Here is an 18,640-nt window from a genome sequence, read left to right as displayed (position 1 = left end):
TCATCACCAAGATCTTGAAGCCCGGAATATACAAGCTGGCCAACGACCAAGGCGAGGTCTACAGCAACGCTTGGAACATCCAATAGCTACGTCGCTTCTACCCTTAAGATGTTTTAATTCGTTCATGTACCTCGTTTACATACACAAAGTCTAACCGTCAAGGAAGGGTCGGCCTTGCCTCGGCAAAGCCCGACCCTCCCTCGGGGGCTAGAAGGGGGGAACCCCCTCTGCGTCAAAATTTTCCTCGGAAAAATTTTCTACCAAAACAACCTTTGTGCTTTCGACTTCCGCATCGATAGCGGGATCCTGAGAACGACGAGAGTACACATAAGCGGCAAGGCCTACCGAGCCGAGGAACTCCTACGCCTCTGGGATACGGATACCTCACTCATCACCTTCCGCGAGAAGTAACTCACGCTCGGATAAGCGATCCTGCTACCGAACAAGTCCTAACACTCGGGTAGAAAATGACTTTCGCGCCTTCTCGACTGTATCAATAATGGAATCCTTCGACCAAATGAGAGCGCACGTAAGCGGTAAGGCCGACCGAGCCGAGGGACTCCTACGCCTCCGAGATACGGATACCTCACTCATCACCTTCCGCAAAAAGTAACTCTCGTTCGGATAAACGATTCTGCTATTGACATACAAGTCGTGATGCTCGAAACAAGAGGAGAGAAGACGCAACTTTTTAAACACGATGATAAAGTGTTTAGGCCTCGGCGGCCGCGAAAAAGCATGCACATGCTACAGACAAACTGTTCCTGCAGGTTCGGGCGTCGGCAGGGGGAACAACAGCACCCTCGGCATTGTTTCCACCCTCGGCGGAACCTGGCCCGGCCTCGGACGGTGACCCTGGCAAAAGGACCTCCACCTAAGGGAGGACGCCAGCACCGCGCCAGCAGGTGTCTTGGCCAAGCTCCAGCGGCTGCTACCACATCTTCCTCGGCCTAGGAAGCCGCCATCTCTTGGGCCGACGAAGTCTCTTTCCGAGCCAACTCTGCGTCTGTCCGCGCTAACACTGCTGTCTCCGGCTCTGGCTCATCGCAGAGCAGCCGAGGGTTCCAAAAACTGAGCAAGAGAAGCCTAGAGCGGTAAGGTCGATCGAGTCGAGGGACTCCTACGCCTCCGGGATACGGACACCTCACTCGTCACCTTCCGTGAAAGGCAACCGACACTTGGTTAAGTGGTTCGGCTAGCCAACAGCCAAGTCCCAGCGCTCAGAATGAGGAGGACACATAGCTTTATTCTTGAATACCCAAATGTTCAGGCCTCGACAGCCACAAAGAACAAACACATATACTTGGGGGTAACTATGCTACACAGACTTATCCGTCGGCAGAACCCTCGGCGGTTCTCCCGACCTACGACAAATGTCTAAGTGCTTGAAGCGGTTACATTTTGCTCCGGCAAAAACCTGGTATATCTCCTTATAAACGGGACTCTGGTTTCACTCCCGCGGGTATGAACAACCTCCACACCGGGGGGCCAGCGGGACAACGAACTCCAAGTGGCTTGCCGGCGACCCCTGACAGCAGCGACAATGACCTCCGCCTCGGGCGACCAGACAGCTACAGCAACGGCTTCAGGGAAGACGCTGCTGTGAAGAGGCCCTCGCCCACGTCCCCACACGAGGGGCGAGGACAAGCCATTAAGGCTGAAGAGTCGAAGGGCGCCGACCGTGGGTTTGAACCCACCGACACCGCGCCGGCGAACAACAGCCGTCCCAAAGCGCACCGGCAGGTCCTCACTCCCGTCCTCGCCGAGGCCGCCCCAGAACGCGAGCACTGCCCTCGCGGCGTACGACGTGTTGGGCAACCCTCTGGCGCGGCTGACGGTGCGAGGAAGACCTGGACGTGGCCAGCCCGTGCGCAGCACGACCGCCGCCCGGAAGAAGGATGGAAAGCTGCACCCTGTCCAGGGAGCAGCATTTCGCCTTCCCCCGCATGGCTGGAGGACGCCTCCGCAGGGCTGGAGGATGCCTTTCTCCCCCAAACGCTGGGGGAAGAAAAGGGTTACCGGCCCATGAGGAGGCAACCCCCCACTCGGTGCGCTCCTCTGCCTCAGCCCGGATGACGAAGATCCTTGAAGCTGAGGGCGGGGCGGAGGCCACAGCCCGGCTTGCTTCCCCCCACCAAACTGCCCATTGGTGAGGGAATGCAGCCGGGCTGCACGACAAAAATCCTTGAAGCCGAGCGATGGCTGAAAGGTGCCGATCTCCACGAGGCCGCGCTCCTCCAACGACAGCAAGAGCAAGGCGATGCTAGAACACCCCATCCGGGGGCTCAAAAGGCGGAAGGGCGCAATACATGAGGGGAGGACGAAGGCATGACCACTGCTCGGGGAATCGATTCCCCTTTTATAGGCAGACCTCCTCACTTGCACCCCTTAGCGTCATAGGCGAAATCCCCACTGACATCCTCTAGGGTTCTCCCCCTACGACACGTGGGCTAGGACCCACACATCATACGAGCTGATCCGAAGCACGAAGAAGGCGAACTGCCACAGGCGAGGCATGTAACCGTCCCGCGGTTACAAGTGCTCTCCCATCTTCGCAGAAACTGGGGGTCGAAAGGGTGGACTGCCACGCGATAGGCATCCAACTGCACCGCAACTGTGCGCCCCTTCGGCTTCGACCACATCCGGCGGACCGACGCAAAGGAAGCGGGCCCGCATGTCATGTAACCGGCGCGCCGGTTACGACGTGCGAGAAGTTACACTGTCACTCGCGCCAATGCTGCGCCTCCTCGACTGCGGAACCAGTACCGCGACTCGAGGTAGCCCTGCGCATGACCCAACAGTGCCAGTTAAAGGTGACGGCCACGGGCCAGTCAGCCACGAGGTAGGCACGACGGTTGGCATGGTCAAAAGTGGGCCGGCAGTAACTGCAGCGGCAGACGAGCGAAGGTAGCGGTCAAGTCACCTGCAGGCTCGCGTCCCCTCCTGAAGCGACGGGAGAGCCCTCTCCCACGGTGTGAAGACGACGTGCCCATGCCCCGTTCCTCGAACGGCTCGCACGCGCAACGGGCGCCACGCGAATCGCCCGTACCGTCGCATTAACTTCCCGACGGAGCAAACGACACCTCTGGCAGGCGAGGCGGGCGCCGCTTCGCCTTCGCCATAATGACCGCGTCAAAAAAGGTGTGCCACCTTATTTAAATTCATATCCTTCCCCTCCTCCTCTCTCTCTTGCTATAGGGACCGGGAAAGGGGATGTTGTGGAAAGGATCCTTCCCGGCGAAGGAAGCGGGCCCTGAGCCCTCCTACTGATCAGGGGTTCGAAGGCTAGCCCCTCAGAAGGGTTTCAACAGCCGCCCCAGAGCACTCGGACTTCAAGCCCATTACTGATCAGGGGTTTGAAGGCTGGCCCCTTGGAAGGGTTCGACAGCCGCCCCAGAGCGCTCGGGCTCTGTGCCCACTACTGATCAGGGGTTCGCAGGCTGGCCCCTCGGAAGGGTTCGACAGTCGCCCTAGAGCACGCAGAGTGAGGGATGACTCTGGGTACGTTCGATACATAGCCGAGGCTCGGGCTACGCTCCCGAGGTACCCTAGGACATTTCTGAGACCGGCGGGAACGATTTGTAATGGAATCCCACCGGAGGGAGGCATCGAGCCCTCGGACCCTGTCGAAGGGGTCTGGGTCCAGCAAATCACCCGCCGGTACTTTTGGAGCGCGCCTCTGGGCCACCAGCCGACCCCTAACGAACGGGGCACGGGCGTCCACTCGGATCACCCGTTAGCAGCTCACTGGAAACACCATGTTCGGCGCCCTCCGAGGGCAACATGGCGCTTTCCCCCCTCCTCCTTGCGGAAAGGCGACGCAGGGGCATATAATAAAAGTCGAGAAAGTCCTTGATCGTCCTCTCGCTCCGTGCAGAGGCTCGGGGTCTGCTCTCGCACCCGGCTACGGCCAAAACTTTTGACAGCGTCAACAAACCAGCTTGATAACTTGGAACCCGACCACGCACCCGGGCTACGGCTAGACCGCATGAGGGAACGATCAGACCGGCCGAAGCATCACAAAAAACATTCAGACCTCAGAGGAGTCAAAGCACTCCTCTGAGGCCTCGGGGGCTACACACGGCGGGTGCGCTCGCGCGCACCCACCAGAACAAGGCAAAAACCGAGAAAGGTCGGTCCCCTCACCGAAAACGCGGTAAAAGCCTCCAAGCGAGTACCATCACTCCCTTCGAGGCTCGGGGGCTAATGTCGGGTACCATAATTAGGGGTATCCACAACGCTCCTAATCATGGCTGGTAAACACCCTCAGACCAACTAACGGGTACGGTTCAAGCCAAGACTTCGTCTATCCGAGGGACGCGATCTCACCCGAGCCCAGCCTCGGGTTGGAACAGTAGTCCCAGACGAGTTCACGCCTCGCCCGAGGGCCTCCTCAGGCAGCGGGCGCCGCCTCGGCTCTCCCGAGGCCCGGCTCGGGCAGGCTTCGTTGTGAAGCAACCTCGGCCAGACCGCCTCACCAACCGACCGCTTCACAGGCGCATTAAATTCAGGGGATGCCTGACGCCGTATCCTGACACACATGCCTCAGTCGGCCAGGCCGAAGTGACCGCAGTCACTTTGCCCCTCTTCTTTACTGTCTGACATGACAGGAAAACAGCGCCGCTCGCTCCGCTCCGACTGCCGTGTCAGCCACCCCGGCGACGACTGACAACAAGTCACGATCAACCACCGAGTTCAGCCTTGGGCGCAACAGGAAGCTCCGCCTCGCCTGACCTCATGCTCCGGCCTCGAGAGGAGGCCTCCGCCTCGCCCAACCTCAGGCTCCAGCCTCGGGAGGAGGTCTCCGCCTCGCCCGACCCCCAAACTCGGCCTCGACCCCGGTCTCGGGAGAAATCGCGTCCTCGCCCGACCCTGGCCTCGGCCTCAAGAGAAGTCTCCGCCTCGACCGACCATGGGCTCGGACCGACCGCGCTAACAGGGGATACATCATTTCCCTATTCCTAGCCTGCTCAGGCTACAAGGAACAAGACCGGCGTCCCATCTAGCTTACCCCGGCGACGGGTAATGATGGTGCCCCGCGTGCGCCATGACGCCGATGGCTCTCAGCCCCTTACGACAGCAAGGAGACGTCAGCAGGATCCTCACCGCGCTGCCAGCTGTGCTCCTACAGGACTCAGGCGCTCCTCCGACGGCCACACCATCACATGTACAGGGCCCAAGCTCTCCCCCAACGGCCACGTTGGCATGTACAGAGGGCTTAGGCACTCCACTGCCGGACACGTTAGCGCATAGCTATGCCCCCCCCGTTGTACGTCTGGACCCTCTCCTTGCCTCTATAAAAGGGAGGTCCAGGGCCACCCTGAGGGGGGTTCGCGCGGGGGAAGCGGCGGACGAACTCTGCGTCTCTCTCTCGCGCGCGACGCGCTTGTAACCCCTACTACGAGTGGCACCCCTGGTGCAGGATAATACAAGGCTTGTCCCACCTCTTGTGTTCCATCCCGCGCTAACCCATCTGGGCAGGGGCACGCAGCGATTTCACTAGTCGGTCCAAGGGACCCCCCTCGGGTCTGAGACGCCGACAACGCAGTTACCCCAAAAGGCCAAAACCATCATCCCCATTCGTCGGGTCGGTTAGGCACTAGGACGTTAATAAGTTACTCCCTCCAGTTTCGAAAAAAAGTCGTTTTGGACCAGGTTTGAGTCAAACTTATAACATTTTAACTACAAATAATCGTTTTGTAATTTAGTTTTCAAATCTAATAGTCATATGCACCGATTCATCTTAAAAAGTACTTTTGCAAAAGTAAATGTATTAAGAGTTCATGTGTATCTTAACAAGAAAAATATTGGTCAAAGCTATATCTTGGAGACTATGTCGCTGTCCTAAACGACTTGTAATTTGAAATTGGAAGGAGTATGTACTTACCCCATTCGTCAAGTACGTGTGGTCTCGTGGGCATAATTTATAACTACATGCTTCATTTGACCTCCTTTAGACTATCTCCAGTGGTTCCCTCTAATTTTCTCCCCCTATAGCTCACTTATATACCATATCAGCACTCTCTCTCCCTCTATATCTCTATCCTTCACAGCGGTTCCCCTATTTCATCCCTCTACCAAACTATTAAAATATACATTTACAAAAGTAGACAATACATATTCGACCTACAGTGCATGGTGTGGTATACTTGTTGTGCACTACGCGCCTATTCATGGCACACACATTCCATCGGGCACCTTTGGTGTGTGGTCTGTCACTACACCTCTCAACGCTATGTCCCAGCGAGTGTCGTCCTCGGTGGTGAAGCTCTCTCACCTTCAGCAAGGAGGCCTCTCCATCAATCATGTGCACGGTACCGACGGAGAGCTTGGAGGCCATGACGGAAAGCTTCGAGCTCGACGAGGTCGCCCATGGCCGCGGTGGAGAGCTTCGAGTTGTGATGGAGTGCTGGTCTGATGAGGTCGTCCATGGCCACGGTGGAGAGCTTGGAGGCTGCGATGGAAAGCTTTGAGCCCGGCGAGGTCGCCCATGACCGCGGTGGAGAGCTTCGAGTTGCGAATTGCGATGGAGTGCTGGTCTAACGAGGTCGTCCATGGCCGCAGCGGAGAGCTTCGAGGCCGCGATGGAGAGCGAGCCCGACGATATCGCCCATGGCCATGGCGGAGGTAGTGCCCCGCTCCTGGTACTAGCGAAAAGGAGGCGGAGGATTTCCACGATGTCGCTAGCGAAGACGAAGGCGAAGCTGGCGATGCGGAGGAACGTCCCGCGAATAGAGGGCATCATTGTAGCTTTTATAAGGCTACTGTCGCCGCTATCTGACAGGAGAGAAGATGGGAAACGTTGAGGAATGTCTTACATTTTCTTTTGGATATAAACAACAGTAGGCTAAGAGTAACTCCAAAAGGTTGACCAGATTGTTTTGTGAAGATAAATTTAGCTATTATTTGAAGAAAAATGTCTCTAAAAGAGTTTATAAATGACTCTTAAAATTTAGTAGTTCTCCACCTTCCCTCTATTTTTCCCTATCTATTTTTAGTAGCTTGCTTCACTCGTGATACATAGTTTTGAATTTACAAAAGTTCGTTGGACTAGCCTACTCCTTTCTTGTAAAATCTATTTTAGAGGGTAACTAATTCAATAAATTTGGCTAACCTTTAAATTTGGCTAACCTTTTTAGCTCAGAGTTGCTCTAACAGAGAATTAGTTTATTTTCCACTCTGATGAACAAATGGCATTGTACCGCGGTTTCGGTTCTACATACATATATGTTTTGAATCTTCGATTGTTATCATTCCAACTCAGATGATACGAAGCGGGATTAAACTTTACCAATGTTGACAGGAAGCAGTAGTGGAACCTCTCAATAAGAAATGACGGTTCCAGATAAAACCTTTGAATATCAACAGCAACAAAAATTCAGACATTAGTACCATTACCGACGAGCTGTCTGGCTCAGACATGCACATGTTCTCAGATCTCAACCAAAACTGTAAGTCAAAACTCCCAAAACCAGTATAGCTATCATTTTCTCCTTTTTCTTTTACCACGGTGCTATGAATTTACCAACTCCGAAAAACAGTATGTAAATCATCTTCCCCATCCAAGTTGGGATTGGGGAGAAGCCAATTAAGGCGCAGATGAACTAGCCTACTTATTAAGGCTAAGATGCGTTTAGGGCATCAAGTTGACGCTGGAGCTCCTCGAGATCATCATCATCATCAATAGCGCTGGAACTCACTGGAGCAGCTGGTCCTGCGTATGAATCAGCGTCTGGAAGCTCACGGACAAGACCTTCTGGTAGGATATCTGTAGAATTTCAGTGTAAAAAGGTGCCCGGCGGATAGAGGAGATGTACTTTGTTCTGATCTGAAAGTGTCATTCCATTTACCTGGAGTGTTTCGAATGCTTGATGTCTCAGTTTCATCATCAACAACACTGCATACAAGAATAGAAGCTCTAAATTAGACATGACGCCAAACTCATATTTATGAATCAAGGCAAGTCAATTTGCTGTTCAGTAGGCAAACAAAATACTGGAAATACACTAATACAGCGACACCAGCATGAAAGTACTAGCCAAATACCAATTAGTTTCAGTAATTCAGTATCATATGCTCTATTAAAAAGAATAGTTCAGGCTAGCCATAAACTTTTAGTCAAAACATCTGAACTATATTTTCAACTACGATGTAATCTTGCTAATGAGGTTGCTCAAGAAATTATGTGGTTTCAACTTTGGACGTCGGTACAATGTTCCATTGGTCCACAATGTTATTCAGTTAGCTATATATGGATAACCCACTGAATTGAAATGGTAGCTAACGAAACATTTAGTAGTACTTTTAAGTAAATAATAAATATCTTTGACGAACGTTGTTAACACAAATAATTCAATAAATCAGTATTCTGGAACAAAATAAATTTAACTTGATGTCGAATGATGTACCTAATATTCCACTCATTGTCTAGGTGGACAGGACATTCATTTTCTGTGGATGCTTCAGCTTCCATCTTAGTCTTCGCTGCTGCATCTCTAGCAGGTTTGGATTCCATATATTCTTTCTGAAAATGATGGTGTTAGAAATCCTTCATCAGCTTTCATATTTAGACATAGCAATAATTTGTGGGAAAGACAAACACCTGTCTGAGAACACATGCTGGATTCGAGCATTGTGGATTTGGCCTCATTTCCATTGCAGGGAAATAATCCTTAAGTGAGTTATATCCCTGCAAATCACGAATGAATAGATAAAAAGATTTTTCAAAACTAACATTCAAATGAAATTTAGGGATGGATATACTGGATCAACATGGAACATGGTGGCCTAACCTATCAAGCCCAAAATTATTTGTATTAACCCTAACAAATATCCTCCCTCCAATTTCAAATGTAGGTTACTTTAGGATTCTATAAAGGACATTTTTTTAATTTGGCCCATCTATATATGGAAAGTCTAACTTGGTGCATGGTTGCGATTATTTATCATGGAAATTGCTTTCATGATACATAGTTTGCACTATTTAAAGCTTCACATTGGAGAGTTGAGACTGTGACTGTCCGAAAGGACTTAACATTTAGAATAGATGGAAACCTCCAAACAAAACAAACCCTCAGTGAAGTTTGCAGGATTAGCAATGCACATAGTTAAAATCAAGTAATTACCAAGTAACGGGAAACTTGTCCAAAGTTCAACAAATATTTCAGAGCATTCTGGACCAGGAGACCCGCAACAACACCCTGCAAAAACCATATTTAGACCTAAAAAGGAACAGGAGAGGAAGTATGAACTTCTGGTGAAGACGAAAGAAGAATTCTAAGTGCAAAGACTGCAGTGCATCCTCAGAGGCTCAGAGTGGTAGTACAAAATCATGAAATGTCTGATCTAGTGGATTGCAGTTGTTTCCAACAAAGTTGAGAAAATAATGTAGATATTACACATAAAAGGCAACTAGTCAGCCACACAAATATAGCTTCCATTTTACATTGCAGTTGATCTTTTTTTTCTCGAACAGCGCAGGAGAACTGCGCGTCATTTCATTTAAGGAAGAAAGGAGGTACAAAGGTCAAGAGTGACCCGAAACACAAACACCAACACACACACGCCTTCCCTTAAATACAACCGTCGCGCCACATCAATGAAGAAGGCGACCACAACCTACAGAGCTAATTAAGCTCCATTAGGCACCGACCCAAAAACAAGTTCCTGGAGCTTGGAAGCTCCAGCCAAACACCAAAGCCCCCCCTCCACATTAACAGCTTTTAGCACTTCCACAACACATGGTCTTGAATTGTCAAAGACACACCTGTTGCGGTGCTTCCAAATCTCCCAAGCCACTAACGTAATTAGAGAATTGAGGCCTCTACGAAGCCCCTTAGGAACAGCAGCAACAGTTCTCTTCCACCAACCTGAGAACCGAGACACTGAGGGCTGAGGAGCCAACTGCAGCAGCCCCAACTATTGAAGGATCAGGGCCCAAATTTGGCGAGCAAACACACATCCAACCAACAAGTGATGCACCGTCTCAGTCATCTGGTCACAAAATGGACAAGACACTGGATGGGGCAGATTTCTGCGCTCAAGACGATCAGCGGTCCAAACCCGATTATGGTGCACCAACCATAAGAAGAACTTACAACGCGACGGGGCCCAGGTTTTCCAGATTCTCTTCCAAGGGCCAAACTTGGTAGAGCCCACGAAGAAGGCCTCATACGCAGACTTGCTGCTATAACAGCCATCTTGTGTCAACTTCCATCTGAATTGATCAGGAACATCAGCTTGCAGAACGACCTCCTCAACAAAATCCCAGACCTGGAGGTACTCAATTAAAACCTGAACAGTAAGAGCACCCTTGATATCACGAACCCAACTCCGCCCAAACAAAGCCTGAGCCACAGTCTTTCGCTTAGCAGTTCGCATAGGGACAGTTCTGAAAAGATTGGGTGCCATCTCAGCCATAGTAAGCCCATCCAACCAACGGTCAGTCCAGAAAATAATTTTCTCACCATTCCCAACCACGGCATTCACAGCCATATCAAAGAGGGCCCGAGCTTTATAGGGAATAGAAATTGAGAGTCCAGCCCACGGCCTCTCCACATCAGTCTTCTGAGCCCAAAGCCATCTAATTCTCAAGGCCCAACCTAGAAGCTCAAGATTATGGATTCCAAGGCCGCCATACTGAAGAGGTCTCTGGACCTTATCCCAAGCTACCAGGCAGTTTCCTCCATTAGCTTGTTGATGTCCCTTCCACAAGAACCCCCGCCGCTTTTTATCAACAGCCTTGATGAACCATTTCGGGAGATCCAAAGCTATAAGCCAATAAATAGGAACAGCAGTGAGAACCACTTTCACAAGCACAAGACGCCCAGCCCTATTCAACAAAGAAGCTTTCCACCCAGGAAGGTAATCTGCCACCTTATCCACAAAGGCCAGCAACACCTCTTTAGAAGGCTTACAGGTTGTGAGAGGAAGTCCCAAATAAGTGCAAGGAAAAGCTTTAACCGAACAAGAGAGAGTTTCCACAGAAAGAGCCAGCTCATCATCGGAACAATGAATAGGGGAGACCGAGCTCTTAACCAGGTTGGTCCGGAGGCCTGAGGCGTGACCAAATAAATCAAGAATGCGTCTGACCGAAACCAGATCCAGAATGTGAGGCCTCAAGAAAACTACAACATCATCAGCATAGAAGGAAACATGATGCCTGACCTGCTGAACAGCAATAGGTTGAAGCAAACCCAACGAAGTGGCATAGTTGATTAAAGAATTCAGAGTATCCATGACTAGGATAAAGAGCATTGGAGAAAGAGGATCTCCCTGCCTGAGGCCGCGACGATGAATAATGATGTCCCCAGGCTCTCCATTGACTAAAATCTGAGTGGAAGAAGTAGACAGTAATAAACAAAGGAGATCCCGCCAACGCTGACCAAATCCCATTTTCCTTAAAACCTCCAAAAGGAACGACCAAGAAACAGAGTCAAAAGCCTTGGAGATGTCCAACTTAAGAAGGATATGTGGTTCTTTCTTCTTATGGAGCAACTTCACAATTTGTTGGACAAGCATAAAGTTATCATGAATCCTCCTCCCCCTACATTGCAGTTGATCATGCTTTATACTGCAAGGAAACCTGCCTTAATGGGTGTGTATGAGTCTTCTAAGACTCCCTTTGTTCTTCTTAATATAATGACAAAAAACAAAATACATGGAAAAATAATGATGTCTCAAAACTAATGAAAAGCGGCACCAGTCCATATAAGGCTACCCGGCACTACAACAACAACAACAACAACAACAACAACAAAGCCTTTTTGTCCCAAGCACGTTGGGGTAGGCTAGAGATGAAACCCCGTATGAAAACCTTAGAGCTCAACCCCCAAAGAAAAGAAAAGGGGGACAAAGGCAAAGGAGAACCGAAAAATGACGAAACAGGAAAACACATAAAAAGAGATAAAACCCACAAGAACCAGCAAGATCTAAAGAGGCACAAGAAAAGGTCAAACGATTAAGGAGGAAAAGCGAAACTACAAATCAGGGTTCTGGCACGTGAATTGCACACTTCCACCCCTTCCTATCCACGGCGAGCTCTTTATCAATATTCCACTACTTCAGGTCCCTCTTCACAGCCTCTGTCCACGTCAAGGTTGGTCGACCTCTACCTCTCTTCACATTCTCGGGACGCCTAATTATTCCGATATGCACTGGTGCCTCTTCAGGTCTTTGTTGGATATGTGCAAACCATCTCAAACGATGTTGCATAAGCTTCTCCTCAATTGGCGCCACTCCTACTCTCTATCGTATATCATCATTCCGGACTCGATCTCTCCTTGTGTGGCCACATATCCAGCGCAACATATGCATCTCTGCCACACTTAGTTGTTGGACATGTCGTCTTTTAATGGGCCAACATTCTGCTCCATACAACATAGCCGGCCGGATTGCTGTCCTATAGAATTTGCCTTTTAGTTTGTGTGGCACCCGGGGGTCGCATAAGACACTCGCAGCTTGCCGCCACTTCAACCATCCAGCTTTAATTATATGACTGACATCCTCATCGATGTCTCCCTCCTTCTGAAGCATTGATCCTAAGTAACGAAAAGTGTCTTTCTTGGGTACCACTTGCCCATCAAGACTAACATCGCCATCCTCATACCCCATGGCACTGAAATCACACTTCATATACTCTGTTTTAGACCTACTAAGCCTAAAACCTTTTGCTTCCAGCGTCTGCCTCCACAATTCCAACTTTTGTGAAACACCACTCCTACTCTCCTCAATAAGTACCACATCATCGGCAAAAAGCATACACCATGGTATATCTCCTTGTATGTCCCTTGTGACCTCATCTATCACCAAAGCGAAAAGATAAGGGCTTAAAGCCGACCCTTGATGTAGTCCTATGTTAATTGGAAAGTCATCGGTGTCTCCATCACTTGTTCGGACACTTGTCACAACATTAGTGTACATATCTTTAATAAGATTAATGTACTTTGTTGCTACTTTGTGTTTTTCCAAGGCCCACCATATTACACTCCTAGATACTTTGTCATAAGCCTTCTCCAAGTCTATGAAGACCATATGCAGGTCTTTATTTTGTTCTCTGAATCTCTCCATAAGTTGTCTTAGTAAGAAAATGGCCTCCATAGTTGATCTCCCAGGCATGAAACCAAACTGATTTTGGGTCACGCTCGTCATCTTCCGTAGGGATGTTCAATGACTCTCTCCCATAGCTTCATTGTATGGCTCATGAGCTTAATTCCACGGTAATTAGTACAACTTTGAACATCTCCTTTGTTCTTGAAGATTGGTACTAACGTACTCCGCCGCCACTCGTCGGGCATTCTGTTTGTCCGAAAGATGGTGTTGAAAAGCTTAGTCAGCCATATTATTGCTATGTCTCCAAGGCATCTCCATACCTCAATAGGGATTAGGGATACCATCAGGGCCCATCGCCTTTCCTACCTTCATCCTTTTTAGCGCCTCCTTAACTTCATATTCTTGTATCCTTCGTACAAAACCCCTGTTGTTGTCATCGAATGGTTCGTCCAATTATATTGTAGAACTCTCATTCCCTCCATTGAACAATTTGTTGAAGTACTCCTTCCATCTGTTCTTGATCTCTTCATTCTTCACTAATAGTTGGTTTGCTTCATCCTTAATGCATTTGACTTGGTTGACATCCCTTGTCTTCCTTTCACGAATCTTGGCCATCCTATAGAAATCCTTTTCTCCCTGCTTTATGTCCAACCGTTGATAAAGGTCGTCATAGGCTTGACCCCGAGCTCTACTAACTGCATGCTTTGCAGGCTTCTTCGCTATCCTGTACTTCTCTATGTTGTCTGCACACTTGTCATGATGTAAGCATTTGTAGCAATCTTTCTTCTCCTTGATAGTCTTTTGGACATCTTCGTTCCACCACCAAGTGTCTTTAACTTCCCTTCTGTTTCCTTGACTCAACCCAAACTCTTCTGAAGCTATCTTTCGGATGCATGTCGCCATCTTCCTCCACATGATGTTTGCGTCTCCCTCTTCTGCCCAAGGGCCCTCCTCGATAACTCTCTCCTTGAAAGTTTGGGCCACATCCCCTTTAAGCTTCCACCACTTTGTTCTAGTGACCTAGTTATGCTTATTCTGTTGAAAACGAATCTTAAAACGAAAGTCAGCTACAACAAGCTTATGTTGGGTTACCACACACTCTCCAGGTATAACCTTGCAATCTAAGCAGGCATGCCTGTCCTCTTTTCTCAAGAGACGAAATCAATCTGGCTAGTGTGTTGGCCACTACTGAAGGTCACCAGGTGGGATTTCCTCTTCCTAAAGAAAGTGTTTGCTATAAACATGTCATAGGCTAGGGCAAAGTTCAGGATTTCCTCTCCTTGATTCCTAATCCCAAAGCCGAAGCCTCCATGCACACCCTCGAAACTGGTGCTAGATGTACCCACATGGCCATTGAGATCTCCTCCTATGAAGAGCTTCTCGCCAACTGGCACACTACTAACCATGTCCTCCAAGCCTTCCAAGAACTACCTCTTTGAGTTCTCATTAAGGCCTACTTGAGGAGCATACGCGCTGATAACATTGAGAACCAAGGCTACCCGACACTACACAACACAAATAATTGAAATATCACCTGAATCAAGCATCGAAACAATGGCAGACAATAGTACAAAAGAAATGGTAAAAGGATAAAACAACGCCTCACCATTGTAGTTGGCAAAGAGGCAGCACAAACACCTTCTCTCTTAAGTGTACGCTCATCCACTCCAGATGCTACAACCTATGATTGAAGGTATTAAAGACAAGTAAGCAAGAAATGATACAGAAATAAAAATGAAATATTATGGAAGTTCATAAGCCAGAATAACCATTGAAATTTCAGCACTGGAATTGGTAGAGATCACAATAAGAAACACACATCCACAATCTAAAATTACCAAATTCACAAAAGCACACTGACAACATTAAACAATAGTAAATATAAGATCAAAAGAACATACCAATGGAGGAGCACATGCAAAACATGCAGTTTCACCAGGAACCAGCAGTTGTATATGACCAGAAACAGCATCTTCTGAGACACCTGTACATACTCATAGAAGTTATCTCAGCATTGTACCGTCACTAACACTGAGTTTAATAAAGAATGGGCTGTAAATCTGTAGTCCTGTAAGCTTCAAAGTTTAAACTTGTGTATATATTTATGTGGATTACAATTATATGCTGATTTCCAAACAAATTATGTGAAGCACTGATCTAAACTGTATAACTATGTCAAACATCCTTACCAAAAAAAAAATAAACAGTAACACAGTAAAATAGAATCCTGACAGAAATCAGTTTCCCTTGTGTGCCTTGAAAAAATTAGCAATGCACAAGGTTAAACTGATGACCAAGTATCATGGCTGAAGGATACTGATGACTAGTGACATAAAACAAGGAGAAAACACTATACAAGTGATGCTGGTTTGGCACATTTGAGGTGTGATTAGGGTATACAATGAGATACAATAGCAGCATTGCGCAAGAAAAGTAGGAAAAAAGCATATTGTTAATTGTTCATTAATAGGAATGCGGTTTCTGGAAAATTTTGTGTCAATAAATGTGATTTACAACTTACCAGACTCCATCCACGTCTGACCAAGCTCATTGCATGCCTGGAAAGCAGATAAAAATAACAAATAAGAAAATTCCTACCAATGAACTGCGCATAATACATGACTAAGGCACATGGAGGGACCAAATAATTTAGTTGAGTGCACAAATCACCTGATTTACAACCATACGAGCTTCATAGTTATCGACGCAACTCAAGACAAGATTAACTCCAGTGCTACGCTCATGAGAACTTTGTGCTTTTAAACTTGCCAAAAATGTTTCGAAACCTTTGACTGTAGTAATATTCAATGAGTAGCTCTATAGTAGAAAAGAGAAGTTAGGATCTGTTTTCTTATAAGTAGAAGGAATCAAGGAATACAATGGTATTGCTACTCCATCCAATACGGCCTAAGAAAAGAAATCATGTCTGCTATTTTGCTTGTCATAAGGCAATGTACCAAGTTGGAGTACGTAATAAAGATAGTAAAGAGGAAACAGTACAACAAAAACTTCTAGTTCTATACATATACAGTGCAAGATGAATAAGTAATGGAAAGTAGAAAACATTAAGAATAGTTAGTTCAACAAAAATTGCACACCCTAGATCCGTCACCTCTACCAAAAACTAATGATGCTCAGAATCTAATGAAATGATTTGGTTTACTGATGTAGGAAAAAAGGCTAACAGATAATATTGATACTGGCCATAGTTGCTCACCTCCAACACAACATCAGGATTTATTCCAGAAAGTGTCTGTACAGCGGCATCTGTTTTGGTCATTCCAACCTAACAAAGTATAAATGGACTGAATATAGTCATGGTCTGGTTTGAATTATGTTCTTGCAATCTTGCAGAACACTGAACTTAAGTACTTCAACATGAAAAACGTCTTGGTGTAAAACAAACAACCACAAAAGGTAAGGCAAACACATAACATACTGTCCTCGTAGTTTACCTGTTCTGGGCGAAAGAACAACCTATTCATGTTAGCCAACTCGACCGTGTCGTAATCATACAACAACAGTCGTCCAATTCCACATCTAGTGAGCATCTCCGCAGCAACACTACCAACGCCACCTATGCCCTGTAAAGAGAATGACAATGAATCAAAGGTTTGCTCTGAGTTGAATTCCCCCATCTATGTGTGTTAAATTATCTTTTCATGTATGATGTGATGAAGCTACGAATTCTGCTGTTTCCCAACTTTGAATTGTTGTCTTAAATACATCAACATGCAAAAATAACAATAGCTCGATAGCTGGTTGTTCTAAACGGGCATTATAACTATATTTTCCATATTAACCACATAGTACATGGTATACCTAGATCGATCTCAATACAGATAAAGATACTCTAGTTCGCATGGTCCGAAGAGACCCTTGAGCCTCGTGATATCTCAATGACATTTCCAGTGCATACTAGTACCATGGAGAGGCTTCCTCTACTCAAGGATGGAAGTAAATGCCAATTTCGAAAATCGAAATTCCATACTGATGTAACTAAGTTTGAAGAGTATCAGTGTTAAACCAGGTGAGTAGGATGCTTACAACGATGGCAACGGAGTAGTCCCTGATGCGCTCATAATTCTCCACTACGCCCATCCGTTGCAACGCCATAAGTCTGCTGTAGGGATTGTTGTCCACCACTTCTGCACTCATGTCCTGCATCCCAAATTTCGCGCAAACAGAGTAAAATTCCCGATTTGTTCAAAATTATGGCACTCAATCTGCACAGGGCAGAGCGCCTGAAACGCGGAAATCAGCATCAGATCGTACCTTAATCTTGGATCGAGAAGCGGCACCGGCTGCCGGATTCATCATCGCCACTAGCCGCTCCCGCATCTAGCAATCAGATGAGCCGGGATCAAGATTTGGAAAGGCACGGAAGAAGAGGAGATTGCTATAAAACTGCCGAGATCCATGGTGCACCCGGATGGGAGGGATACCCGATCGATGGTGGAAGTGAGGTCGTCGGGATGCTGCTTGAGCGCGTCGAGGTCGCGGAGCAGCGAGCAGAGCTGCTCCATCTCCATGCTTCTTCACCGCTCTCCGGCGTCTCCGCTGCTTGCTTACTGCTATCAGTGCTATGCTCCGCCGCCGTGGGTGGCCGATGAAAGAGACAGCCGCGAAGCAGGAGAGCTGGTCTCAGGTGTCAGTGTCACACACTCACACCTATGACGCGTTCCACATGACGTGGCAGGTCCCGTTTGGTAGCTCGTGGAGCTCTGGCTCCATTTCTGGCCGATTTTTTTAAACATTTCGTTTAAAATTTAAAATTTTTGGGAAAATATAAAATCAGAAATAAAAAGTATAAGATAAAAACAAAATATTTTTCTAAGTATTCTTATATATCTCATAATTAATTTTAATTTTTTTAAAAGCCAATTAACATTTTTTTAAAATAATAAATTTCATCGTCCTAAAATTTGCATTTTAAATTTAAAAACATGTACACTGAATTTTACCGAAAAAACCGAAAACCACCGAGAAACACCGAAAATCGCCCTGGAAACATCGAAAACTGGTCGATAAACCTAAAAACCATTTTTTGAATATGAAAATAAAAACTAGTCGTTTTAGGGAAATGTGCTGTTGGGGGCCTTCGTTCTCCGAAGGTCCTCAAAAACATGATTTGACAATATCTTTCAAGTGAAATGTATGAACAGATATCTTCGGACCCAGATTATGAACATGAAGTACGATCAGGACGAAGCTTAAGCTAGACGAAGGAGGATTGAGATGAAGGACGGGCTGATCACCAAGCCGTACGAGGGATGGTGCATAGCCGAAGCTATGCGCAGGGGAGCTTCGGCATAGTGGCAGAAAGGGGAACCGACTTAAAGATGAAAAGACTACTTAGGCTTTGACAGATCCTCATAAGTCATTAGCAAATTGTAACACCCGGCTTTAAGGGACAAAGCCGGGTGCATCTCATACATGCGCCAAAGAAGACAACATATATAATAACAGAGTGTATAGAGATAAATGTCACAATAATCAGAGTACTTATTACATAGCGGAAGTCTTACAAAATAAAAGAAAACAATAAGTATAAAATGAACTAAGGATCGTCGGCGCCAATGTCGACTGA

General features: G+C 47.4%; 1 protein-coding gene across 1 annotated transcript; it reads right to left on the bottom strand.

The window, feature by feature from the left end:
* Nucleotides 1-7,359: 7,359 nt before the first annotated feature.
* LOC100282359 (ubiquitin-activating enzyme E1 domain-containing protein 1) lies at nucleotides 7,360-17,677 on the bottom strand. Its single transcript, NM_001371854.1, has 14 exons — nucleotides 17,496-17,677; nucleotides 17,326-17,391; nucleotides 17,098-17,211; nucleotides 16,506-16,634; nucleotides 16,268-16,336; nucleotides 15,721-15,867; nucleotides 15,572-15,608; nucleotides 14,952-15,034; nucleotides 14,657-14,731; nucleotides 9,126-9,200; nucleotides 8,603-8,689; nucleotides 8,409-8,524; nucleotides 7,851-7,897; nucleotides 7,360-7,768 (listed from the first exon to the last, which is right to left on the bottom strand). Exons 1-14 carry the CDS (start codon nucleotides 17,580-17,582, stop codon nucleotides 7,623-7,625), a joined length of 1,278 nt encoding a protein of 425 aa, NP_001358783.1. The 5' UTR covers nucleotides 17,583-17,677; the 3' UTR covers nucleotides 7,360-7,622.
* Between the last annotated feature and the right edge of the window lie 963 nt (nucleotides 17,678-18,640).

The sequence above is a fragment of the Zea mays genome, chromosome 5, assembly GCF_902167145.1.
Source record: "Zea mays cultivar B73 chromosome 5, Zm-B73-REFERENCE-NAM-5.0, whole genome shotgun sequence".
Classification (NCBI taxonomy): Eukaryota; Viridiplantae; Streptophyta; class Magnoliopsida; order Poales; family Poaceae; genus Zea; species Zea mays.
This window is presented reverse-complemented; position numbering and strand designations above follow the sequence as displayed.

Excerpts from the sequence above, each read along its gene's own strand:
- LOC100282359 (NM_001371854.1), bottom strand. The coding sequence starts at position 17,582 with ATGGAGATGGAGCAGCTCTGCTCGCTGCTCCGCGACCTCGACGCGCTC. Across the intron at positions 17,212-17,325 it reads CTTCTCGATCCAAGATTAAG|GACATGAGTGCAGAAGTGGT; the intron begins GTACGATCTGAT and ends TTTGGGATGCAG. Across the intron at positions 14,732-14,951 it reads TTGCATGTGCTCCTCCATTG|GTTGTAGCATCTGGAGTGGA; the intron begins GTATGTTCTTTT and ends CTTCAATCATAG.